Source organism: Procambarus clarkii, chromosome 9 (assembly GCF_040958095.1).
Source record: "Procambarus clarkii isolate CNS0578487 chromosome 9, FALCON_Pclarkii_2.0, whole genome shotgun sequence".
Lineage (NCBI taxonomy): Eukaryota > Metazoa > Arthropoda > Malacostraca > Decapoda > Cambaridae > Procambarus > Procambarus clarkii.
In genome coordinates, this window is record NC_091158.1 from 18954163 (window position 1) to 18980980 (window position 26818).

The following is a 26818-nucleotide window of genomic DNA, read 5'->3' on the forward strand; positions in this document are numbered from 1 at the left end:
AATCACCTCAACCACCATCCCCAAAAGCCCACAAGCAATCCAGCTGGGATGGTCCCATTGTAGATCAAGTTGCTGCAGAGTGCCTGGGTGCTGCAACAACACAACACGACATTGCTCGCCTCACAGCAGTAGCAGCACCACATGCAGGGGATTTCCTGTTAGCAACCCCAATGTCGGCAACTGGCACGCGTCTCACACCACACGCCCTCCGAATTGCTGTGGCCCTCCGCCTTGCTGCCCCAATCCACACCAGATATAGGTGTATTTGCGGCGAGGTGGTGGCTGACAGGTACGGCCACCATGGCCTACTCTGCCAAAGCACAGGAGGATGGCACTCGAGGCACAGTGAAGTTAACGACATCATGAAGAGGAGCCTCACCACAGCTGGATGCCCAGCTGAAAGAGAGCCCCGTTACCTAACGCCCCGTAACTCTGATGCTCTTATTGGTCGCCCGGATGGTATCACAGTGAACCCCTGGAAGAATGGCAAGCAGTTGGTATGGGACTACACGTGCGTATCAACCCTGGCTAACACCTACATTAACCTCAGTGTTGCACAACCAGGTGGCGCTGCCCCCCACAGGGAAGCAGCCAAATCCCGTAAGCAGCCAAATCCCGTAAGTATAGAGAACTGGATCACCACTACAATTTTGTCCCCATTGCTTCTGAGACACTCGGCGCCTGGGGTAAAAGTGCTACCAGTTTTTTGAAGGAACTGGGTTCTAGGCTCATTGAAACAACAAGGGACCCGAGAGCTGCAAGCTTTCTTTTCCAGCGCCTCAGTGTGGCGATACAGAGGGGAAATGCGCACTGCATCCAGGGTTCCTGCCCGCCATCTGAGGAGCTGGAGGAACTCGACAACCTATGATAACCATCTTTGTAACCCATATGTAACTCCTTTTTTGTAACAAAGTTCAAATAAAGTAAATATATATGTGTACATACAAAAGAATGGGGGTGGTAGGAGAAGATAATATTAGTGTTCAGTGAGAAACCACAAGGTCTCCTCTGAATACTTTTTATTTTCTTCTCCGAGGCTATGGGTCCCCACATTGGCACCAGAGGTGGTACCCTCACAAACTTATATATATATATATATATATATATATATATATATATATATATATATATATATATATATATATATATATATATATATATATATATATATATATATATATATATATATATATATATATATATATATATATAATATGTGTGTGTGTGTATGTGCAGAAATACACAATTAACATCGTGTAGTGTACTCTATACATCAAAATATATTACTTTGAAACCCATATCATTCACTAAAAAGAATTGGGCTACTCTTATTACAAATTCGCTACTTTTAGACCGTCAGCTCGCTACTTTCAGCAATTTAGATTTGGCAACCTTGTCCCATTGAGAAATTTTGTAAAAGCTCCTATTGATTTATATTCTTTATAAAGATGACTAATGCCACCCAACAAATATTGATAATAAATAAATATATATCCCTCACCCTCAGGGCCAAATTAAAAAAATATATATAAAATAATCATGGCAGGTGATGCGCTCATCCTGCCATCTGGCGGTCGCCATAGTAACTCCAACGTAAACAAACTGGCTTGTGGGAGAGGGTAAGCAGCAGCTGATCATTCATATTTCGACCCCTCATTCAGTAAATACAAGACGATAATACTTCTATATCAGACTCTAAGTGGGCTTTGAGTATTTATCGTGCAGTTTTTCCGCGTTTGATTTCATTAGTGTGTTAGTATTATACTGGCAAGCAAAGGACTACTGTCGCAAGCAGTGGGGATTACATGTACAAGCATTAAATTATCTCCAAAAGCAGGAGGATTACATTCACAAGCAGGGTTATTACCTTCACTAGCATGGGTATTATCTTTACAAGCTAAGGATAACCTTCACAAGCATGGGTATTATCTTTACAAGCAGGGTTATTGCCTTCACAAGCATGGGTATTATCTTTACAAGCTAAGGATAACCTTCACAAGCTAAGGATAACCTTCACAAGCTAAGGATAACCTTCACAAGCTAAGGATAACCTTCACAAGCTAAGGATAACCTTCACAAGCTAAGGATAACCTTCACAAGCTAAGGATAACCTTCACAAGCTAAGGATAACCTTCACAAACAAGGGATTACCTCTGCAAGCAGGGGGGATTACCTTTGCAAGCAGGGGGATTTCCTTCACAAGCTAGGGATTTCCACCATGAGGAGGGGATTTATATAAATCATAAATTAACATCACAATAAATGAGATTAATATCACAAACAGAGAATTAACATCAAGATTTAAGCAAACCCTATATCTAACTGTGCTTTGATTTGGATCACTGTGTGACATTTGTTGGTGTGTAGCCCGTACTCTCCTAGTAGTTCATATGGGGGTTGATCTTTGGCTGTTTGGTCCCACCTTTTATGTATGGTACAACTTAACATTTTCAAACATACTTCATGCAAATATCACTTGATGTAACCAAAGGCAAGGTAAGCTAATGGCATATAATGTAAATTTGGTTAAAAGTGCAACTATTTAAGGGGGGGGGGGAAAGTTGATTTTTAGGAAGGTAAACAGCAAGTGGGTTTTTCCATTGCAATGCACACTGCATTTGAAATTGAAATAAGTTTATTGAGGTATAAATACACACAAAGTGATGAGGTAGCTCAAGCTATACTCACCCTGTTAAGTACAATGTGTTCATATATATTCACACATCACAATACAACAACATATTACTGAACATTCTAGTTGATAAAAATAAAATTCTTCCTGTATATATGCAGTATGTTAACAAACATACACACACACATACTTCTATGATTAAGTACATTGGCATGAGTATTGACCCCCATCAAGGTTGGGATACAACTCCACACAGCAATGGTATTGTTCTATAACAGATTCTTTTAAGATTGTAAAATGGGCACATTAAGAAACCTATAATTTGACAGTCGCACAGTATTTAAATCTCATAGTAGAGTTGACTTCATTCTCGGTTCACAATTGGGAATCCCAGGTTCAATTCTTGGGCTGGACATAAATGGATGGGAATATTTCCTTTTACCTAGTGTCTCTGTTCACCAAGCAGTAAATAGGTACCTGAGAGTTAGGGTTGCTTCCTGAGGAGAGTCAGTAGTTCAACCCTTTGGGGGACATTGATACAATATTCTGAATCCTGAAGTATGTGTTTGCTTTTAATGATGTACCCAGTGTACAGCATTAACAGCAAACATGCCTTGTACATGGAATTAACAGCAAACATGCTTTGTACATGGCATTAACAGCAAACATGCCTTGTACATGGCATTAACAGCAAACATGCCTTGTACACAGCATTAATGGCAAACATGCTAAGTGTACAGCATTAAAAGCAAATACTGTATAGGGTATGTGTATACTATAGTATTAAAAGTGACCTTTTATTTTTAGCCATTATATACTAAGCTTATAACATTTCAGTGAGTTTCTAGAAAATAGTTATGCTTGGATATCATAAAAGGAATAACAGTGAAATTATTGAAAGCTGCACTCTTATGTAAAAGTACAATTATAAAGGAAAGACAGGCTTATCTTATTACAGTTATTATAATATTTTCATAGTTGAGGCAGGATTCGGTTAACTGTGATTACCAGTCGTAGTTATTTTAAAGATGCGTGTAAGATGTAAGCAGCAGTTTCTCGGGTGAAATATACATTTACATTTCAAAGGAAAAACAAAAAGTTTAAGCTTAGTTGTTGTGTCTTGGTTGTATTCTTTATTTTAAAATGAGCATTAAATAGGTTTAGATTAAAGCTCCATACAGTATATTTATTTTTCCAGTTAGATAAGAGTACAGTACTAATACTTAATACATATTGTTTGCACTGTAATATTAAAAATAATGAAGTTTGGTACATTATCTGATGAAAGGATGTAAGTCATGGATATATCAGTAAGTACTTATCTTACCTTAATTCTGTAAGTATTTCACAAATTCTCTTGTATTCATTTCAGCAATGTACAGAAGAATGTGTCTGCATACATGCTCAAGCATTGTACATAATCTGCCTGTTCATACTCTTTGTTAATTGTTTTAAGTGATGTTTATACATCGTGTGTATTTATGTGTATTTATACTAGATGTGTATTAATACAAGTGCTTGACCATGTTAAACAGTGTTCAATTCTCACTAAACTGAAATGCCTGCACCACTTTGAGCAGTGCTATACCCTCAATATTTTTTGTAAATGACCCCTGATAAACAGGTGCTCAGTACCGTACGCTGTTTGAACCATGCTATAGTAATGTGCTTTGTGTTGTAGCAATACTACATGCATAGTCATTTTTCTCAGTAATATGTCTTTACCTAGTTGTGTGTTTAAGAGTATGGTTGCTTGTGTTTGAGAGATTAAACCTGTTTTTTTTTTTATATGTAACTACAATATTTTTTATAAATCTGTTACAAATTCTAGAATAAATTTACTTTATAAAGGCTTCTTTAGGGATTTATTCATAAATTCTATAGTTTTCAGGGCAAATGATGGCTAAGTATTTACAGTTTGGACATGAATAATGGAAAACAGAAGTAGAATACATTTATTGCCAAGGATATATATATATTTATATGTTTGGGATGTAGCATTAATGTTTTTGAGGATTAGGTTTCCATTGTATATAATTTCCAAGAATATTAATATATGTGGTTATAGCATAGGAGTGGCCTGGGGGGGTAATTGTTATCAAGCATAGGCTTGCTTCTGTGGACCAAACTGTTGCAGACAGGTTGCAGCTGAATACATCAGTAAAACTACTGGCACACAATCCTTCACTGCCATACACAGAACTCAAAAGTACAGTACTTCTGAAAATACTGTAGTTGTCATAGTTTTTATTCATATGGTATTTTCAAGTTTCAGTGAGACAGCCTCCCCCCTGCATGTCAGCAAAGCAGTAACTGACCTCTAACACCGCCAAGGGAATAAGTGCTGAGCTGATATATTCGAGGTACCTCGGCTTTTCTGGGCACAACAAATCACAGCTTATCTAATAGGTACAAGGTTGTAGCTTACTGCACAAGAGTTGGGCATTTGCCATGATGTGGCTTGGGTGTGTCATTGTATTATCAGTGTGCTAAGGGATACTGAGAATGATCTTCAGATCTTAAGTGTTTTGGAGAATTACACTGTATTGAATGACAACACTACCCACTTGATACTTTCACTCCATTGTAAGTTGCTGAACCTTCTGTAACTCACTCTTTACATGTCCAAATTATTTTTGCTTGAAGACACTTGTTGCCAGAAAAATAAATTTACAACTCTTTGAATGTTACGGTGAGCGTGACCTGCAAAGATTTAGAATCATCAGAAAATTGCACATTTACACTTGCGTGTGCAGTTTGAATATTTGTCTTAGTACCAATTTGGCTACTTAATAATCAGTGCTTGATATTGCAATACTGTTTATTGAAAAATTTATTAGTTTCTCTGTACATCTTCTCTATTCAGGCACTAACCCCTTGCATCTCTCTTAACATGGAGTTGTTCTGCATTTCCTATTTATATATTTGCTCTGTATGTAATTAATTTTCAATGACGTCTTAATTGTATAACCTCTATCTTTTTTCTGAATTTAATATCCCTTTTCTTAAGTTTTTATACTGTTGTCATTCTCATAATTTTATCTTCACATATAATTTTTCTATATGTAGCCACACATTTCCTTCTATTCCTGCTTTACGTTATCTTCATTTAGATAGTTTAATTTTATCACAGTAGTTTGTCCTATTTGTTTGTGTTATCTTGCTAGTAAAAGAGTTTTTACAGTTGATGTTTATTGTCTGGACCCCAAGACCAAGTTTGGACACTGTGATGGAGTATTGTAGGATATACAATATACAAAATTTAAATTAAAGTACAGTAAAGAACAGGTTATGTGCCTCTGAAAGCATCCCTACCTGGCCTTCTGGTATTGAAAAGCACTGAAAATTATAAAAAAAATCAGGTTTTTCCCATACTCATTCAGTGAATCTAGTATTGCTATTTATAATTCATTTATAATTAATTCTCATTTTAGAAAGTGATGCCTTTAAAGACAATTTTATAATTTAAGGAGCTTGATTTCCATTAAATTTGTCTTGTGCTAGGAAATATTTTCAGAGAATGTCTGAACTACAGAGCTGCTAAGAGCTCAAAAAATTGTCTATGATTTTCAGTTCTTGGTTGGTTGCTAGTGCTGTTCCAAAGATTAAAATTGGATGTTTAACATGTGTGGTCCTAATGGAAGGAAGTAAGACCCCAATGCCTTACTTCCTTCTGTGATCTATACCACAGGCTGTGCCCACAGCAGGTGTTTCTCCAGAAGGCTCTATCACCACATAAGCCTTTCACTCTTTCAAGTTCTCTAACCCTTCCCACTACCTTTTCTTTCATATATTGCTACATCTACTGCCTGGCCACTGTAGTAGTGGTTTGTGTGTGATAGTATTCCACCTTGGCAGCACTCTTCTGAAGGGTATAGTTTCTTGTATAATCTTACTGCTGTACAGTACTTAGAAATTTAAAAGTCTGCTGGCCAGCATCGTCTATAGTCTGCTTCTTTAAGAATCGGAAACTTTAGCAATGGATAATTTCTTTTGTATGTCTGGCAAAGGTGTATATTGCTACCTTCAATTACCAATTTGCTGAGCATTTCTGAAATAAAACTCTTAGTGTGATGCTTCAAATTCATTCTTCATGCAAGCTCAACCATTTTTGGGTGTGATAATATACAAATTATTTTCACAGTACCATTATGGTTTATTGTAATGGTATTCAGTCATTAAGGGGTGTGGTTCTGGCCTTGGTTACCGGTAGGCCAAGCAGAACTGCATCTGAAGCAGATGATGAGTCACAATAACATAGCTGAAGATATGACCAAACCACACATCAGAAAATGAAGAAATGATGACATTTCAAGCATCCTGGACCACTATCAAGTCATGTAGTGCAGAACATCCTACATCTGTGACCCATTTGAATGGAGCAATCTCACCTTGTTTCATTAACGTCAATGCTGGGTTTTTCACTAAGAGGAGGATTTGTTCTCAAAAAGATTCATCTTGGAGTCAGAGTTGTAGGGTTTTGGAAAAACAAGCAAAGGATTTATAAGGATCTTGAGGTTATCTTGAGATGGGTTTGGAGCTTAGCAACCCCGTGGCCGATCCTCGATCTGGCCTCCTTTTTGTTGCACACCCCCAGGAAGCAGCCCGTAGCAGCTGTCTAACTTCCAGGTACCTATTTACTGCTAGGTGATCAGGCGCAGCAGGGTGAAAGAATTTCTGCCCCATTTCTTTCCACCTCCACCGGGGATCGAACCTGAAACCTCAGGACTACGAATCCGAAGTGCTGTCCACTCAGCTGTCAGGATGAACACACACAAGTTCTTTGCAGATAAGATAACATTAAGACCTTTTCTCAGAATTAACCACTTGTTTGAATTTGACCTCTTTATTGTCATGTCAAGAGTTCAGAAAGCAGTACAGTACAGTATATAGTAAGCCACAGTACGAAATTATATATTTAAAACCTAAAACTAATAATATGTACTGTATATAAAAGTCTCGGCAAAATATTGAAAAAGGCTGTAAACTTAAATATTGCATTTATTGCTAGCATTTTAATGTTGGAAAATTATGTTTGTAAAGACCATTGGATACATTCTTGATTGTACATCAGTACTTGGTGCCTTCATTGTAATCTTTTTCTTGATAGTGGTTGTATGGGCTCCATTTCCTTATTTCTAAACTATATATGCAAATCTAACCCTCTTTATGATTTTGTTATGAGGCTATTATATTTGGTAATGGCAATTCAGAATGTAACTTACTTTGTCCTGTTAAATGTTTTGGAATTTATTTTCAGGAAACTAATTCATTAAATCCAGAACCCTCCTGATCTTAACTATTGTAGATACCGTATATTGTAAACTTTTCTGCTTCCCTTATACATGCTTGCCAGAACTAGGCCCATCTTTCACATGATGAGGCATACAAAGTTATGTGTATAAAAGTAACTGTACAATATAAATCTGTAACTGTAAATCAATATAATCTGATTTCTCTCCAGAGGATCATGGGATTCTTTGCAAAATTTTGAAGTATTAAACAGTATAGCATTTGTCAAGAATATGCTTCATTTTACTAAGCATATTGCTAGGCATTTACATTCTACTTGTATTTTTTTTCCTTATCCAAACTTCAGGACACAGGGAACTCTCAATTTTTATCAGTTTTATTTATCTTTTTAAAGGTTATAATTTTAATTCTCCATTTTTATAGCCAAGTTCTTATGTACCATAACTTGACATTTTCTCTTACAATAAGACTGCCAAATCACTGGGCATCAATAGTCAGAGCTATTGTTTTGGAAAGAATGACTTTTGTGAAGCACATTATACTATACATACAGTGGAACCTCGAGTGATGAGCGCCTCAATCTACGAGCATTTTGAATAACGAGCTCGCCACTTGGCGAAAATTTTCCTCGATTGACGAGCTTTCGCTTGATTAACGAGGAAAGCACATGGTGCTTCCTAGCGTTTCCACTGGTTCTTGCTAAATTCTCGGACACCTCCGACAATGCAAATAACTGTTTTTGGTGTTTTAAAGATGCTAATGATGCTGGGAATGTAAGGGGGTGACTGCTGTAATGTTGCAAAGCATTAATTTTTGTTTTTAGACAAAATTAGAAAAAAGTGAAAAAATTTGAAAAAAGAACAAATGTCAAAAAGGTTCGTTCATTGAATGTCAGGTAGGCTGCAACATTAAAAAAAAATGAAAAATAAAAAAATTGAAAGAATTTGAAAAAAAAAATCATAAAGGTTCGTTCAGTGATTGTCAGGTAGGCAGCTCCATTTTGTATAAAAAAAAAAATTAAAAAATTGAACAAATTTGAAAGAAGGAAAAATGTCATAAAGGTTCTTTCAGTATATGCCAGGTAGGCTGCTCCATTATTAATAAAAAAATGTCATAAAGATTTGTTCAGTGTACTGTATGTCAGGTTGGCTGCTGTATTATTTAAAAAATCAAATATATTGATGTTTTTTGTCGGTAGAACGGATTAATTTTATTTCCATTATTTTAAATGGGGGAATTTGTTTTGAAAGACAAGCGTTTCACATGACGAGCTCGGGTGCCGGAACGGATTAAATTCATTAATCGAGGTTTCACTGTATGTTTTATTTGTACGAGGATGTCCTCTAACTCAATTTTACATTGTAGATATACTGTACTGTACCAACATCAGGCACATAGAAGTTGTTAGAGATAGATAGTTTAGCTCACATAAAGATTCCACTTTCTATTTAGCTTGATGGATTTGTCCATTAACATAGGTTTCCAAATTTGGTCTTGGAAAAGACAAATGGTATTAATCACAGTCAAAGCTGATCTTGCTTGAGGAAACGTTTCCTACATGTCGAGCTGCTTTTCTTATTTTTGTGCATCTCAATTGACTCCTCGTCTTTGTATGGGTGATCGGTAGTGAATGTCTGGAAGCTGTAAAATATTTATTATGCTTAGTTCAGAATTAATTAGCAATGCCTAACTAACAAGGCAAAATTATAACTTTCCGTGAACAAAGCATTATTGGTCATGTGCATCACGGAAGGTGTCAAATTTATGTAGAAAGGTAATACAGTGCTGTACAGTAGTATTGTCATATATTATGGAGCATGAATTTCCCACTTCAGTGTGCAGTATGTTTCGACTTCATATTATACACTACTCTAATACAGTACTTCTAAAATATTCCTATCCTGTGTACAGTTTAATAATGTCATTAATAAATCAATCTTTTGAATTGAAAAAAATATCATTCTAAACATGTTTTTCTGCTTCAATGATTCTACATTTTTTCCATTGTATATAATACTAATTATTTCTCTCTTTTTATTTTGTTTAACTTTTGTTTGTGGCACTAGCTGTCTATATCTCATAAACATTGGAAAAGTACCCAAGTTGTTTTTTCAGATTGCCGCTGTGTGAAGCGTGTTTCATATTCCGCCAGATGGCATCTCTGGAAGACCAATACCAGAAAGCTTGGCAGCTCTATCAAGAAGAGAGTCATCATGACCCTGACAGGGAGCCCTATAAATCTAAATATGCAGCAAGAGAAATATTTGAAGAATTAAAATCACGGCTCAGTAAACAATTAGATGAAGATGATGTGGATGATAGTGAGGGTGCATTTAGCGAAGAGGGTGTGGATGGTGTGGGTTTGACTAGGGCCAGGATGGCTGCCGTTGTATATCATCTAGGAGTCATCGCAGTTGATACTGAAGAATTTTCAACGGGTGAGGAGCACCTAAATAAAGCATTAGTCATTATTGGAGATGAGTGTGGTATTTCATCGGGAGTTTCATCAGTTACTGTTGGGGATGCGGAGGTTGCCGCAGCTGCACTTCTTGGTACTGAGGAGAGCTTGTCAGAAAGCAGTGAAACCTCTTCCATCAGTCCTACTGTTATAGCTCCTGCTACTGTTGCACTTGCAATAAGCTGTCACAACCAGCTTGGAATCTTGTGGTCACACCGGGCAAATTTTATGACAGCTAAACGTCATCTTGATCGAGCCAATAAGCTATATGAAGAGTACCAGAAGCAGTGTACTAAACCTCCAAGAACTATTAATAGTTTGTTTTCTTCTAATGAAAAGGAGAATAGTGGTGATGACATTAGTGGTTTAGACACACTAGAAAAGCTACACACGCTCACCTTCTACTTCCTTGCTCAGGTCAGTGACATGAATAGGCTCATATTTGTGGCTACATTTAATATTTAACTATTTGTCAAACTTGACATTTAATTATGCAGTTTCTTGCACAGTGAGATTACCGCTTTTAACATGGAGACTTCAGATTTAAAATTAGACCACTCTTTGTATACTAGAACATTTTGTTGCTACATATTATTATATTTATAGCCTCATAGTTTGTATTACATGAGTGCACATTAACCTTTTGCAACTTATTTAATATAAAATTTGTTTCATGCATAAAGATTGCAATAAATGCATTACTTAGTCATGAGTAAAACTGAACTTGCTTATTAATAAATTAAGTTTTTTGATTTTCCTTAGTGAAAAAGTAGAGCAGCTTGTATGCATTTTAATCCTGGAAAATACTAACATAAAAGCTAGCATATTTGTGAGATGGTAACACTAAAAGCATTACCCACAGATTTATGGTCATATTGGTGCTCCGGAGAAGTCTGCGTGGTACTGCCACTCCACTCTACAGCGACAGCTGGCCAGCAAAGACTATGACCCAATTGATTGGTCCATCAATGCTGCTAATTTATCTCAGTTTTACCAGGGAAAAGAACAATTTAGGTGAGAAGAATTGAGAATCTGAAAAGAAGATATTTTCATTTATACTTTCTGAGTAATAAAGACAATAAATCATATCTTTAGAATTAAGAATCTGAGCATTAATATTTTGCATCATGCTTGATTTGTTGAGGAAAAAGGGAGTGAAGGAAGGATGAAGGGAGAGAAGAGGAGGGATTAAGAAAAGTGAGGGAGGGAGAGAGATATTCCTTCCCTCCTGGTGGTGGTGAGATCAAGTGGGAGCTTGAATGGCTGCATGTAGGGTCACGAAGAGCTAACCATTAGCAGGCATATGTCGGATGTCTCAGGGGTCTGTTACCTTGGTTTTGAGAACAGACTCTTTTGAATATCTGTCATCCTGGGTGGATGTATCATCATCCAGTAACTTCCAAGCACCGTTTATTAACTTGTAAGGGGTATCTTACAAGATCTTATGTCCTGTGTTATTGTCACTTTATTTTCTTGCCTAACTATCAGTTGATCAAGTTAATGTGAGGTAGATTAAAATACCTCTGGAAGTGGCAGATTAATATACCTCTGGAAGTGGTTGAATAACTTTCTCTAAATGTTACTTTTTACAAGCTCAAACCATATTTTTGTTATCATTAAGGGTACTGAAGAAAATGAAGGTTATTGTACAATAGATAGCATGTATATTACTTCTTGGATCAACAGTTAGGTTGAAGGTTCAAGAATAAGGTAATGAGTGTTGCCAACAAATGATGAGATGCCACACAGTCATCCAATTGAGAGGAAAGGTCATAATGTCTATATTTTACATGTGAATAGTGGCAATTTCTCTCTATGGAATTAACTATTACTAAAGATATGAATTTTTCCCTACTAAGCATGAAGCTGAAGACAGCCATCAAAATGAATGTTGTAGATCACTATAGCAAAGGTCCTTGAAGTATGAAAATGCTCACCCACCTACACAACATGTGACAAAGGACACTATCCAAAGGCTAAGCTAACAGGTTATTGTGCTTCCACTATACAATCATGATCTGTCGCCCAGCAACATTCATCTGTTTGGCTTGCATCAAGAATCATTTTGTGAATGCCAGTTCCATTTTGGATTGGCAGCACTCAGGTTTTGAGATGCAGATGCAGGTATAATATGTGTCCACTAATAGCAGTATGATTTACATTTGATAAAAGTGGTTCCCAAATTGTTGTGTCCGAGTTTGATTACAATTACTGTTATTATTGTCACAAATACTACCAAAACCATTATTCAACCCTTCCTCTTCCATTTTCTTCCCTCTCTTCTTCCTCCTCCATTTCTGTTGTTCCTCCCTTTCTCTGTACCTTCCTCCTGTTCCTCATCTCTTACTGACTACTCTTCTCCCCTCCTCTCTCTTATTTACCATCCATAATTTGTTGTACTATACTTTCAGAGTTGCCCGGCATCTGTTAGCATCTGCATCTAAGGTACTCTCAGGACATGAAGCTGAGGTTGACACTCCACAGGAGGACGCACACGATGCTGCTCGCAGGTAATTGTAATTATAACATTTTTGAGGTAAGAATAATGGAGAAATTATTTACCAACTATTGATGAGACTGCTGTGGTAACTGGAGGAAAACATGATGAAGTAGCACACACTATTATGGCATATAACGTGCTTGAAAATTTGTCGTGTGTAAGCACATTATTCTCATCACCAAAGACTTTAGTTCACCTAAAAGGATGAGTGCATTAGTATGCGAGTTGAACAGAAAGACTAAGTGATGTCCTTACAACAGTTAGTTCACAAATTCCCTACAGGCACACCTTATGCTATTGAACTAGCACATGCTAACAGTAAAAGCTTGAGTGCTTGTTGTAAGCACTCACTCAGAAGTGTGTGTGTGTAGTCTAAATTCTCTTAAGTCACGTGTTATGACAGAGGCTGTTAAAGTGCTTAAGTCACCATTCACTATTCAAACACTTCAGTATTATTCATGTTCTTGTTTATCACACTTAAATAATTACATTAACAAAATACTGTACACTGAGTGGCATTGCATTGAAAGTGAAACTGAAGAAAAGCTATTAAAGGGGGAAAGATGCCCATATTTACTAGTACCAAAGCAGCATTTTATGAGTAGCCAAAGCCAATCAGTCTACTAGAGGTACTGTATTCTTATACAATATCACATACTGGATACTTCATTACAGGCACGAGAAATATCGGCAGTGTAAAGCTGATGTAGCACGCTGCTGGGGACGATACTGTCTGGTGCTTCTCCAAGTGTCATGTGATCGTGCCATCCCAGATGACCTGCCTGAACAACAGTCACAGGAAGAATGCCAACCACAAGAGGAAATATTAGATAAACAGGTAACATTTTATGAGAGTTCATGTCGTATATAGTACTTAACATTGAGTTTAGGAAAGTGTTCATAGTAGGAAACTAGTTTTGAAATTATTTACTCTTTACTAGCTTTATTATTTCCATCTTGTTGTTATGTTTTTAAAGGCTATAATATTTTAGTGTTTCTATTATCTTTAGCCATTTTTTCCTATACTGTTTTGAATTTCATATTCTATCCACCTGTATACAGATAGCCATTTAACCCTTTAACCTTTAACACTGCTTCAATTGCTTATACTGTATATGACTTTTTCAACATTTAATTTGTTAACTATTTTCAATGTGCGATTCAGGGGTTATAGAAATTATGTTAAGACCTAGCCATCATAGATAACAAAAAAACAGCATTGAATGTAATGAAATGCCATTTTCTGGGTAGAGCCCCAAAGGCTCCAGGGAGCCTCCGGGGCTCCCCCACAGAAAAGATGGTTTCTTATAGATAAGTATACAGTATTGTATTTATATGCAAAGGTAAAAAATCTACCTTGGTGTTGGCCACTTGAAATATGGATATCGATCAACATTTTGTATGAGTTGTCAATCAAGATCTTATGAAATTTTAAGCTTCACTTCCATCACTCCAGATCAATGTTCACTACATATAGTAATAGACATATTTTCAGTAATGCTCATTACTTCTGTAATATCATCCCTGATAATAATTTCTTCTGCAACTTTAATCTATTTATATACAGTAATTGATATATTTTGTGGTGGGCCTATTGTTCACTTTTGTTTAGAGCCAGTTTTCTCTCTGCCTTCCCTGCCCATCCCACATCACCCTATCCTACCATCCATCATCACCACTGGTAAGTCAGAACAATGTCACAATAACGACAGTAACACACCATTAATATGCCTTTACCACGCCAATACCTCCTCAGTATCAAAACACCAGTACACCATGTTGCCACTTTATACTCCCTTTACTCATTCTATTCTCTATAATCATGACTTACCTGTACTCATTATATCTACTGTACTTATTACACCACGGTTCATTTCCTGTGATATGCTTGCCTAGGGATACATTTCTTTATCTCTTATTATATCTATTCATTTGTTGTCTTAAGGTGTATTGTGTCAAAACTGTATGCATATAGTATGCTGGGCAAAGTACAGCATTGTTATTTTTCTTTGTAATAAAACACATTGTCTTGGAACTTGCAATATGTGGCTTGGCTCTGTGCAAGGTCTCCTAGAATGTATGTCTATATAAAATCAAGAACCAGCTGTATTTAGGACTAATATTTTACACTAAAACAACTTTGTTTTTCTTGCTGAACAGTTACAGTTTGTGCAACTAGAAGTCAGTGACTTGGAGTCTGAAGTGGCTGCATCCCCAGGAGAGAACTTCGATGAAGCCAGGCCCGTGTTTTTGGCAGGCCTGCGGTGGCTGACCACTGCCCGGGAATTCTATACTCTTGAGGACTATGCTGGTGACTATGTCAGCATTGTACAAGAGATGAGCCACTTATACAAGGCATTAGCGTTTTTTGAACCTTCTGAGGAGAGGTAATATTATAAGTTACAATTTTAGAATCCAAATATTGAAACCATTGTAATTCTAATTAGCATGTGTGTGAAGTTATTCAAACTGATGAGATAATATAAGCAAAGGAGGCTTGCTTTGTTACAGTGAGGGTGAGGGAGTAGGTTATAGCCTGTTCTCACAGTAGAGATGGGAGGGAAGTTGGCATGTTCCATCAGAGTGATGATATGTAGGAGAGAGAGGAAATATGACCTATTACATTACAGTGAAGGTAGGGGAAGTGTGGTCTGTTCTGTCACTGGGTCTACCTATTGATGATTTCAAGAGTCAATGTCCCGGTGGCCCTCATCTCTGACCAGGCCTCCTGGTTGCTGATCTGATCAACCAGGCTGTTCAATGCAGCTGCTCGCAGCCTTATATAAGAGTCACAGCCTGGTTGATAAGGTATCCTTTGAAGGTTCTTTTTAATTAAGTTCTTTCTTGAACATTGTGAGAAGTCGGCCAGTTATGCCCAGAATATGTAGGGGAGGAAGTGTTGAAAAGTCTTGGCCTTTGATGTAGATTGAGTTCTCTCTCAGCATGCCTATTGCATGTCTGCTTTTCAATGCGGCTATTTTGCACATCCTGCCATGCCTTCTGGTCTCGTATGGTGTTATTTCTGTATGCAGATTTGGATCCAGTCCTCCTAATATTTTCCAAGTGTAAATTAGGTGGAAGTATTCCTCATTCCTTTCCAAGTGAGAGTTTGGTAAACTACGACGTGTTCCATCTGTCTGCGAGGGTTGGGAGGTACAGTATTTGGCCTCGGTGGGTATGGGTGAGGAGGGGAAAAAGGGTTATCACCTTTTCAATAACATTTACTTGGAAGGAGAATACAGTTGATAATTGTTAAGCAGACAATTAATAATAGCCATCACATTTTCTCTAATAATAACTATTTTGCATAATTGAAATTTATACTCTGTTTTGTAGGCTAAATATTAGGGGACAGTATGAATAGAGGGGCAAAAAGATATTCAAATATTGTAACAAGAATAAACCTTTGTGGAATTGATCCAATAAATCTGTGAACAATATATCTTCACTTAAGGTCATCACCTTACTACCAAAATAAAATAACATTTGCATGAAAGTCTACCTCAAAATATTTGCTAGCTTTTGTAAAGTACGTTTAAAGTTTTTTAAAATTATTTACCATTAATGTTTGGAAAAACCATAATGGATAATGTAGTGTGACTGTGTGTTAAGTTGTTCTGTTACTCTAAGGTAATCATTATTACATATTTGTTTTGTGCAGGCGGTGCAAGATGCACAAGCGGCGAGTTGACTTATTGACTGGTCTTATACAAGAACTTAATCCACAGTATTATTTGCATGTAAGTATACTGTACTGTATTGCTTAATTTTTTTTTTTTTAATTTTTAGCTTTAAGTGTTTTATTTAATATGATATGATTAGGGTTCTAGAATTTAAGTTTAACCCCTGGGAGGCGTTTGCAATTATAGCCTGCAATACACCCAGGTGCAAGAATTTTTTTTTTGTCTTATTATAGTGTTCATTTGTGTTCCCTGATCACGGGAAAAGTAAAAAAAAAAAAATCGTAGGTGAGACATTTTGGTTGCAATAGGGCGAGGAAGTCTGGCAAAATTAAGGCGCTGACATAGTAAGCGTCCTGCACTTGTCTTCTTCACCCACACTATCAGGCGGGAAAAATTTAAGCAACCAACTCGAGCTCAACACCACGTTGAGTTGCTATGGCTAACATTACAGAAAAGCAGAGAATTTGGTGAAAACCTAATAACAGGTTCCAGGGTTCCAGGAAAAATATAAATTGTGACTGAAAAATAACAAAGATTTAACATTTCTCACTTTAGGGATAATTTCTCTGTAATCAAATTTCTTCCAACTAATTGATCCATTTATGTCAGCCATTATACTTTAATTCCAGAATTTGCATATCATGACAACACAGAAATTTTATTTTTACAGCTGTGTCGTCAAATTAACTATGAGATAGCCGAGACCTACTCGGCTATGATGGATAACAAGCTGTCACTGGTGGAGAGTGCAGGTAGTGAGGTCACTCCTCCACAAGCTAAGAAGATCAACACCTTGGCCACATCCAGCATACAGTACTTCCTCCACTATCTTGACTCTCTCAAAGATACAAGGTGAGCAAATACTATTTATTTTCTTATGAAGAAAATTATACCAGACTTGGTCATCAGTACCATTAGCAGTCTAACCTATAGGCATCAGGTTTCTGCAGGATAACCTATCAATAAATCTACTCTCTTGCTCACTTATTCATGTGTCCAGTTGTGTTATATTGATGTGTTATAACTAGCTAAGAATATATGATGTTAGCCAGTAAAGGATGAACATTGAATATCTTTTGATAATTACTTTTGTATTTTTTACTGTTGTAAAATTTAATTACATTGTACTTTGTTAAACTTAGAATTTGTTTACCTGTTTTTCCATATTGTGAGCATGTCATTGTTTTAAGATCATGTCTAGCAGATCATGTTTGAAAGTTTGACAACGCTTGAGAAATGTTGAGTCCACTAATCTTATGGCAATAAGTAGTTCATTCTTGTTAACTATTCAGCAAGGTAAATTTCTTTTAGAACTTTGATTTCAAGATGTTTGTCTCCTGATTTTGTGTGTGTTTCCAGTACTGGAGAGCAGCCAACAGTGTACACAGAAGACTCTGTTCGTCCAGCTTTGGTTGCTTGGTTTCATCTGGGGCGTCTTTGGTCAAAGCTCATTGCTGCTAGTCAGCAAACCAAGCTACAAAATTTATCTCAGTCTCTTCAGAACTATAAGGTACAGTATTGTGATGTGTGTTATATGTGTGTATCTTTTCTGGAAGTGTTTCCCTCAGTAGCTCCCTGCAATAAGTTCTGCTACTGCCATGACTTAGGAAGATGTCTCAGGCCACTAGGCCCACTGATTTCCAGGTCTTGTGAATCGGCAAAAACCCAAAACTGAGAAAACTTAATCTTAGAATATATGCACAACAAAACAAAGAAATACTTACAGAAAAGTTGGAACTCTGAGGCAATATGCAAACTGTAGAATTGTCTTGGATTTTGGTTGATCTCCGATCCCCTAGCTGTTCCCCCCCTCACCTCATAGAGTCAGATCCTGGCCCTGGCTTCTGGTAGATATGGGTAGGTCTCACAGGTCTGTTGTATCTTCCTAAGGCATGGCAGTACTAGTGCTTAGCACGGTAAGCTACTGAGAAGCCTACCAGAAATGAACATTTCATTACATTAAATGATTGATTTTTAAAATGTATTTAATTTTGTATTAGGTTCTTAAACTGCTTCTATAAGGCAGTGTACCTATTCATCAGTGAATCATAGTACAGTTGGCTTCATGCTGCATACTATTTTTATTCACTAACATATAAGGGAGGGTAATTTTTTACATTTAAGTGTAAAGTGATATAACAGTGCCTTCGTACATATTAAAATACTGTATTCAGATTGTATTTCCAGTCATCTTTGGAGATTTTGTGTAAATTCAATCCTTTCTCATTTTATTAGTCATTAAAAAGTTCTAAGAATAAAGTCTGATTTGATCTTGAAAGCTTAATCTCCTTAGGCTTTAGCTTTCTTGATGCTTGGCACATCTGTTCCCAAACATGTAGCTGGCAGTTGAGTAAAATTTATATATATTGCTTCTGAACGTTTCTTATTTGCTTAGAGTTGAACATCCAAAGTGGTTGGGGCCAAGACCAATATAAATTAGTATTTGTTTAGATTTTAAATACCTGTTACCCTTTTTAATCCCAAATGCTTGCCTAACATATGGCATAACTTAACCAATTATCTTTTATTCATTCACTCTCTATTTGTTTCTTAACGTGATTTACAGTGTTAGTAAGCTCTGGTGTGCAATATTCCAGTTTATTAGGAAAGAGCAATCAAGCTGCAAAAATAAATTGCTTATTTAGTGATATACAATGATATTAAGACCAGTGGTAACACCATGGAAGAGAAGCTAGATATCAGAAGAGGAAATTATGGGAAGCCATGGGAAGTTGATTGAGAGGATAGTATGAGATCAAGAATTGGGAGAGAAATTGAGCTGTATGTAACGAATAATGTGAGAGAAGAGGTGATAAGGACGGGTTCAACACGGCGTGCTGGGTAGTTATGGAAAGACAAGCAAGACATGAAGCTAGTTCAAAAGATGCCCCAAACTGAGAGCATGTTAAAGGTTTCTGCTAATATATAATGAATCCACTAAGTTTAGGAGTGAAGATGATACAAAAATTGAAAAAAAGGATTGTTGAAAATAGTAAGGCAGAACCCACTCAGTGGCTCATTATATTTAAATGAAAATTATTGCCCTGTTCTTTGTGATAAAGGTCATGCAGTACTTTAGATATAATTATTGTAACAATTAATGCCTTGTACATAATATAATTTGACATTGAAAAATATTATATTTCAGAGACTAGTAGAGTACTGTGATAAGAATCCCGAGTGTCAGTCTGTAATGGCTCAGGAACTAGCTGTGTGCCGGGAAATGGTCCAGCTCTTGCCACTCAAGATGGAGCAGATCCGGGCATTAACTAGGTAATATAACAAAGTAAAATTAGCTAATTTTCATCCCAAATTTTTAACATTTAGATTAACAAACTGAAATTTGGGGCAATTTATCAAGTGTGATAATCTTGAAACTTTTAAATACTAAGTATAATGTACTGCCCCGTTCTGTAATCTTTGTTTAAAGAAAGCTTTGCTCTTTTCTGGAGGAGCCCCAGTGACTTCCTGAAGCTATATATCTTGCTGAGATTGTTCCATGCTAAAAGGTTTCATCAGTCACAGAAGTTGTGTTTGGCCTACTGGGAACCAGAGGCAGAATCTGGCCTCCCCTCACACAGGTGCAGGGAGTGAGTGGCAGTTTGCCATCCCACTGGGAAAGCTTCCAGAAAGTCGGCAAAGCTTTACAGAAAATTGAAGGATTCACAGAAAACAAAGCTTCAAAAACTGTCAAAGAATTTTACATACAATTCTCAAGGAACAAGGGATTCACTCAAATAAGCTTGAAACATGTTAGTGCTGATCACCTCCACCAGGTGACCCAGCCTCTGCCTGCAGCTAGTTCCTGTAGTCGGTTCTGTTGCTGGTGGAAGGTTCTACCAGTTGTTCCCCAGTCTGCCAGTCATGGGCAAGCCTATCTTCTTCAAGCTAAGTGTCAGCCATCCTTGGACTATGTTAATTTGGTTCTGTATTGTTCTTTGATTTAATATGAACTTCATATGATATGTTTTATCTCCGGCTTGTTGTGCAGGGTTGCATATTGTTGCATTTTGGGCTGCATGTAGTCTGATTTCTTCCTTGTGTACCCACTATTGCTGCCCCCTGCACTGACAGAGTTATATTCTCTAGTATTTTTGGGAGTTTGCCCCTGAGAGGCCTGGCCACCAGGATGAATTGGGAAGCCCTAGTGACTTCCCAATTCCCTCCCTCTATCCTTTCTAGGTTCCTTGGTGAGTTGTACATCAGCTCCAGAACTGTCCAGAGAAGTTGGATGCAGGCACGGATCATGCTGTCTTATGATAATGATCGGTATTAACACGTTTTGGTCTAGTTTGAGTGAATTCCCTCGTTCTGTGTGAAACATTTGTGCAGTTGTTTGATGGATTTTGTGGCTTTATTTTCTCTGAACCCTCTAGTTGTTTGTAAAGCTTTGCTGAGTTTCTATTTTTTTCCCATTGGAGTGGCAAATTGTTACTCATTCCCTGCACCTCTGTGAGGAGACAGGTTCTAGCTCCAGTTTCCGGTAGGCCAAACAGAACTTTTGTGACCAATTTGACCTTTTAGCATGGAGCAATCTCAGCAACATAGCTTCAGGGAACCAAGAGGCTCTACCAGAAAGAGGCATTTCATTACGTTCAATGTTAGGTTTATGAAATAAAGCCTTGGGTAGCGGAACTGTATCTGGCTTAGAAAAATGTTTTATAATTAAATAAGAATTAGCTATACTCTAATGTAATTAATGTTTCTTGTGGCATTTATTTGTATATGATCTTCCCTAAACTTAGAGAACTTTTGCATTATTGAGATGTTTGTGATTAAGGAAATTATACACAGGAAACTGCACAGTTTAGCTGTGTCGACTGCCTTGAGTATATCAGCTCTTTCAATCCGATCTACCTAGTCTGGTGATGAAGGATTTATTAAAATCGTGAAATAGTGTCCACCAAAAATAAGATAAAATTGCAAATGACAGAGTTGTATGAAAATAATATATTTTTGTTGTGTGTGTGCCTTGGTGAAGTGATTAGTGTTACTGATTGCCGATGTATTTGTTTCAGTTAAACCCCCATTGCATGGGCATCATATTTAATGGGATGGATGGATTCTTATTTTACTTAAGTAATGACTACCAAACTACTATGACAAGCTTAGCTTTCTGTCAGGCATAAGTAATTTGAACTCTTCTGAGACGTATGGGTACCTTGATCTAACGTCAAAGGTGTGGTTACTTAGATTTACCCCAAGAGGTGTGGGTATCATGATCTCCAGATGTGTTCATATCATGATCTCCTGAGGTGTGGGTGCCGTGATTCATTCCAAGAGGTGTGGGTACTGTGATCTCTAAATGTTTTAGTATTATGATCTCCAGAGGTGTGGGTACCATGATTTCCAGAGGTGTGGGTACCATGATTTATTCCAAGATATGTGGGTACCATGATTTATTCCAAGAGATGTGGGTACAGTGATCTCCAGAAGTGTGGTACCATGCTCTCCAGAGGTGAGGGTACCATGTTCTCCAGAGGTGAGGGTACCATGCTCTCCAGAGGTGAGAGTACCATGCTCTCCAGAGGTGTGGGTACTGTGATCTCCAGAGGTGCAGTTACTATGACCTCCAGAGGTGCAAATACTATGATCTCCAAAGGTATGGGTACCCTGCTCTCCAAAGGTGTGGGAACTGCGATCTCCAGAGGTGCAGTACCGTAATCTTCAGAGGTGTGGGGACCGTAATCTCCGGAGGTGCAGGTACCGTAATCTACAGAGGTGTGGGTACCGTAATCTCCAGAGGTGTGGGTACCGTGATCTCCAGAGGTGTGGGTTTGTGACCCTTGCTAACTACCAGTAAGTTTGGTATTTGGCAGAGGTGTTAATACTGTAAATCCTTTGTGATTAGTTGTTAATCAGGCAGATGTTACTGTTGCTAATCTAAGTTTATATTTTATGTAATAGATTCTTAAACCCCAGTGTACACAGCAGTGATATTAACTATATAAATTGTTTTTATTTTTGTTGTTATGCATTAATAATCTTTAGTTACTGTATGACAGAGAATATCCTGTATTACATGTGCTTGGCCAGACTGTCTTGAAATTGCAAGACTGTCGCAGTAACTGGAAGTCTGTCGTAAGGAAAATCTCCTAGCAAGAATTTATTTATTTATTTTTTTATTAAAGCGGACTGTATATTCATAGCTGTCCTGCTAAGAGCCTCCCTTCATAACTTGGGGGGTTTAATTACATAGCCGACCAAATCGAAATTAATTGATTGGTAGAAATTTGCTGCTAATGGTTAGTCAACAAAATGGTTAGTAATAAGTAAATAAGTAATTAAGAATCGGAATAAGAATAAGCTAGTCCCCTTCTGAGGTGGAGGGTGGAAGAAGGAATGCTGTGTGTGAGACACAGGCCCACAGTATAAGATTATATTCCAATGTAAACACTTAAATTTAACACACAAAACACTCGCATATTCATCTTGTACATATGAAACTCCAAAGGGGGATTACTCAGTTTTAAACAGAATACCCAGTCATGTGTAAAAACTTATAAAATAAAACATAAAATGAATATGTATAAAATGTATCATTACATCACATGTATTATATTGATATTATACTGATGTAACTTTAGTCTGTGTTGTTTTTATATAGCTAATATGATGCAGTGTATTTTGTTTAGAAATGTGAATACATTATATAAATGATTATAGCTATTAGCTTTCAGTTAAGTTACCCTGTATGAAAGAAGTAACTTCTAAGCTTTATTTTATTTTGAAATGTTCAAATTAACATTCCTCATAAAGACAATTTAGGGTCTGAGGCATTAAATTTATAGCTAATCTTTACATATAATTCAAACATTGTGCCCATGTATCCTATATAATTTCATTTTCTTCTTGAGTAAGGATGTTATTTTACCAATCTTATTAAAGCCTTTTGTTACAAAAGTAGGAAATGGTATTTCAGTTACTGTTGCCAATGTTAAAGCATCTTAATTTAATTATTCACACTTAAAGGCAATCAACAACCATCTCCCAGGACACAATCTCATCAATCCATCACAACACAATTTACCAAGTAGTTATTTTGCTAAGGCAAATCTCACTTTGTTAAAACTGTGACCAGCTACACAGTTTGATGTGCCGCACTGGTATTTCTCCAAGGCATTTAGTAAAGTGCTACATGAAAGACTTGCCCCCTCCCTCCCCCTCTCCCAAAAAATCCATGTATATGGAGAATCACTGCCAAAACACTAGAGGGGATAAAACAAAAGCAAATACAGTAATACAGAAAGTAAAGACTTGTCATATACTGAGTAGTGCCCAAATCTGATAACAAGGCCTTCCAATCTTTGAAGCAAAAGGGCAAAGAGTGTAACACATTAGATGATATTCCTCACAAAGGCTATCAAACTCAGGACAGCAATGCTCCTCAATATGGAACTGGTAAAACATCTTTGTGAAGAATGAGTAAGATGTATCACAAGCCAGTGGTCTCATGTTCTCTCTTTGGTTTGTCTATGAAGACAGTGGTTAACAGATGAACATATAATTTGATGTCATGTTTTCTATGGAGGTACTCTCCTGTAAGATACTGTTCAGATGTTTAAAATCCCTTCTTATATCAAGAGATTATTGGAAAAATATGTGATGAACATCAAAGTTCCACATGCTAATTGCACATATGCAAAGTAGCCATCGTTAATTTCCACTAAATAACAAGACTGCGGTGGAAAGAAAATGAGTTGCCTCAGCAGGTATTGTATATATAAATAGGAAAGTTGGTGGTCAAAACAGGAAAATAGACACACACAGGAGGAAAGAAATATAAAGAATGGGAAGATAATGTTCATTAAATGGTAAATATGAATGCAGAACAAATATAACAATAACAGTGCAGTGTTACATTGTTGTGTAACTGAAGAAATGTGCAAGAGAGAGAGAGAGAGACAAAAAATTTATATATATATATATATATATATATATATATATATATATATATATATATATATATATATATATATATATATATATATATATATATATATATATGTTGTACCTAGTAGCCAGAACTCACTTTTTGGCCTACTATTCAAGGCCCGATTTGCCTAATAAGCCAAGTTTTCCTGAATTAATATATTTTTTCTAATTTTTTTCTTATAAAATGATAAAGCTACCCATTTCATTATGTATGAGGTCAATTTTTTTGATTGGAGTTAAAATTAACGTAGATATATGACCGAACCTAACCAACCCTACCTAACCTAACCTAACCTATCTTTATAGGTTAGGTTAGGTTAGGTAGCCGGAAAAGTTAGGTTAGGTTAGGTTAGGTAGTCGAAAAAGCATTAATTCATGAAAACTTGGCTTATTAGGCAAATCGGGCCTTGCATAGTAGGCTGAGAAGTGCGTTCTGGCTACTAGGTACGACATATATATATATATATATATATATATATATATATATATATATATATATATATTTTTGTTAATTTCAAATATCTCTGATTATTTCTTTAAGTTATATTAATGGGAGATGGGGTATTCAGGAGTGGAAAAGATGCTATACAAAGTCAGCAGACTAAATGTACATTTTATTAATAGGTCTGGGCATTGCACTTGTAGACAATAACAGCACTTTAGATTGTGAATGTAATAAATTATCATCACTTGTTAGGCGTTCAGTTTTTACATATAGAAGGCCTGGTCGGGGGCTGGGCCGCAGAGACGTTTAGCCCCGAAATCATCGTTAGGTACAGTAACCGCAAGGTAAGGTACTGTACTTAGCTTGATTGGCAAGTTGTGAAATTGCAATTTAGGCTTTGCCAAAATATGAAATTGGTTAAAGTGTTTGTTAAAGTCAACAAACACTTTAGCATGGTGTGGTAGGGACCAGGCATCTGCTGACCAGTGTAGTTGGTGCACTGTTTGCAATGTAGGTAACATTATAACTACGGGTGTGTATGTATTTTAAATATTAAATAAATGAATTGGCTATCAGGTTATTATGGTATGGAAGATTTGGTGTACAGGCAGTGTCTTTAGTATGTGTGACTGCATCACCCTGTGATGCAGGGACACAGTTACCACAAGGTAACTGGCGTGACTTAGAATTACTATGTTTCACAAGATAACTGATGTGGCTGTTATTAAGTACATGGTGACTGGTGTGACTGTTACTGTGCACAAGATGACTGGTGTGACTTACTGTGCACAAGATGACTGGTTTGACAGTCACAAGGTGACTGGTTGTGATGTACTGTGCACAAGGTGACTGTTACTGTGCACCCGGTGACTGGTGTGACTGCATTATTCTTCACAAGATGACTGATGTGACAATGCATTATTGTGTACAAGGTAACTGGTGTTATTTCACTGCCTACATTATCATTTGCTCTAGATTTTCATATTCAGGCATACTTCCCAGTTTTCTATAACTTTTACTTGAATATTAGTTCAGTTAGTAATGCTTTTTAATCTTATTGATAAATTTACTCTCTCCAGATGATCATCTTATTGGGTATAAACCAAATTATTTCATGATCACACAGTAAAAAATGAGGATAACAGATCATAGTATAAAATCATTGTATATATTTAATAATATACAAGATGAGACAATGGGTTATTTTATTACACATGTCAGTGATTTAGTGGTACAGTACTTGCAAAACCACTAAAACACACAGCTTTTCTAGTAACATTTTATAAAGAATGTTGATCGGCCAAAATGTTCATCTTCCTTTTCCATTTCTCTGTGGTTTTTCTGCATTATATATATATATATATATATATATATATATATATATATATATTGTGACGGTAACGCGTTGGTGTTCGGCTGTTTAAGGCTAGGGGTATGGCCTCGTCACATAGTTATAAAAAAAATAGAAAAACTGGAACTTCGTCTGTGGTAAGGTAAGGAGAAGACACACAAAACACAAGTAAACTTTAACAATGAAATTTTAATTACGTTAAATAAATCAAAACATGAAAATAATGCACAAACAAATATGTATAATAAAATCAATCAAAATAATAAGAATAATTAAATGACAAAATGAAAAGTTACGTTAAGGCAAAATAACAAGAAGTGCAATACAACAGTAAGTGGGAGGTGCTGGAATATTGGCTTAAAGCCACCACCTCTCTCAGTACACTCTAGAGTCTAGCTGGGAGGTGTGCTGGCTACGAAAGCACGGAACATTCTGAAGACTGATGTTGGGGCGACCCCAGACATCAGGTAGTATTGGGGGGCGAGTGCAGGTGCAGCCAGACCGGCGACCAATCAGCGGAGCCGTAGCGATCAACGGGTAGTTTGGTGATTTGGGTCCGAA

General features: G+C 36.8%; 1 protein-coding gene across 6 annotated transcripts; it reads left to right on the forward strand.

The window, feature by feature from the left end:
• The first annotated feature begins 1576 nt into the window (after window positions 1–1576).
• Window positions 1577–26102, forward strand: LOC123766139 (KIF-binding protein). 6 transcript variants are annotated; one of them, XM_045755024.2, is made up of 12 exons: window positions 1577–1619; window positions 4902–5041; window positions 10001–10760; window positions 11206–11357; window positions 12755–12853; window positions 13519–13681; window positions 15004–15230; window positions 16505–16583; window positions 17197–17378; window positions 17886–18036; window positions 19675–19799; window positions 21545–26102. In XM_045755024.2, exons 3-12 carry the CDS (start codon window positions 10038–10040, stop codon window positions 21546–21548), a joined length of 1905 nt encoding a protein of 634 aa, XP_045610980.2. In that variant the 5' UTR covers window positions 1577–1619; window positions 4902–5041; window positions 10001–10037; the 3' UTR covers window positions 21549–26102. The 6 variants fall into 6 exon arrangements, with proteins under 6 accessions (XP_045610980.2, XP_045610977.2, XP_045610979.2 ...); XM_045755021.2 differs by having other exon boundaries at window positions 4902–4995; window positions 19675–26102; XM_045755020.2 differs by lacking the exon at window positions 1577–1619 and adding an exon at window positions 1629–1660 and having other exon boundaries at window positions 19675–26102.
• The last annotated feature ends 716 nt before the right edge of the window (window positions 26103–26818 follow it).

Coding starts and splice junctions, on each gene's coding strand:
- LOC123766139 (XM_045755024.2), top strand. CDS start 10,038: ATGGCATCTCTGGAAGACCAATACCAGAAAGCTTGGCAGCTCTATCAA. Junction 15,231..16,504: donor TTTGAACCTTCTGAGGAGAG/GTAATATTATAA, acceptor TGTTTTGTGCAG/GCGGTGCAAGATGCACAAGC. Junction 16,584..17,196: donor ATCCACAGTATTATTTGCAT/GTAAGTATACTG, acceptor TTATTTTTACAG/CTGTGTCGTCAAATTAACTA.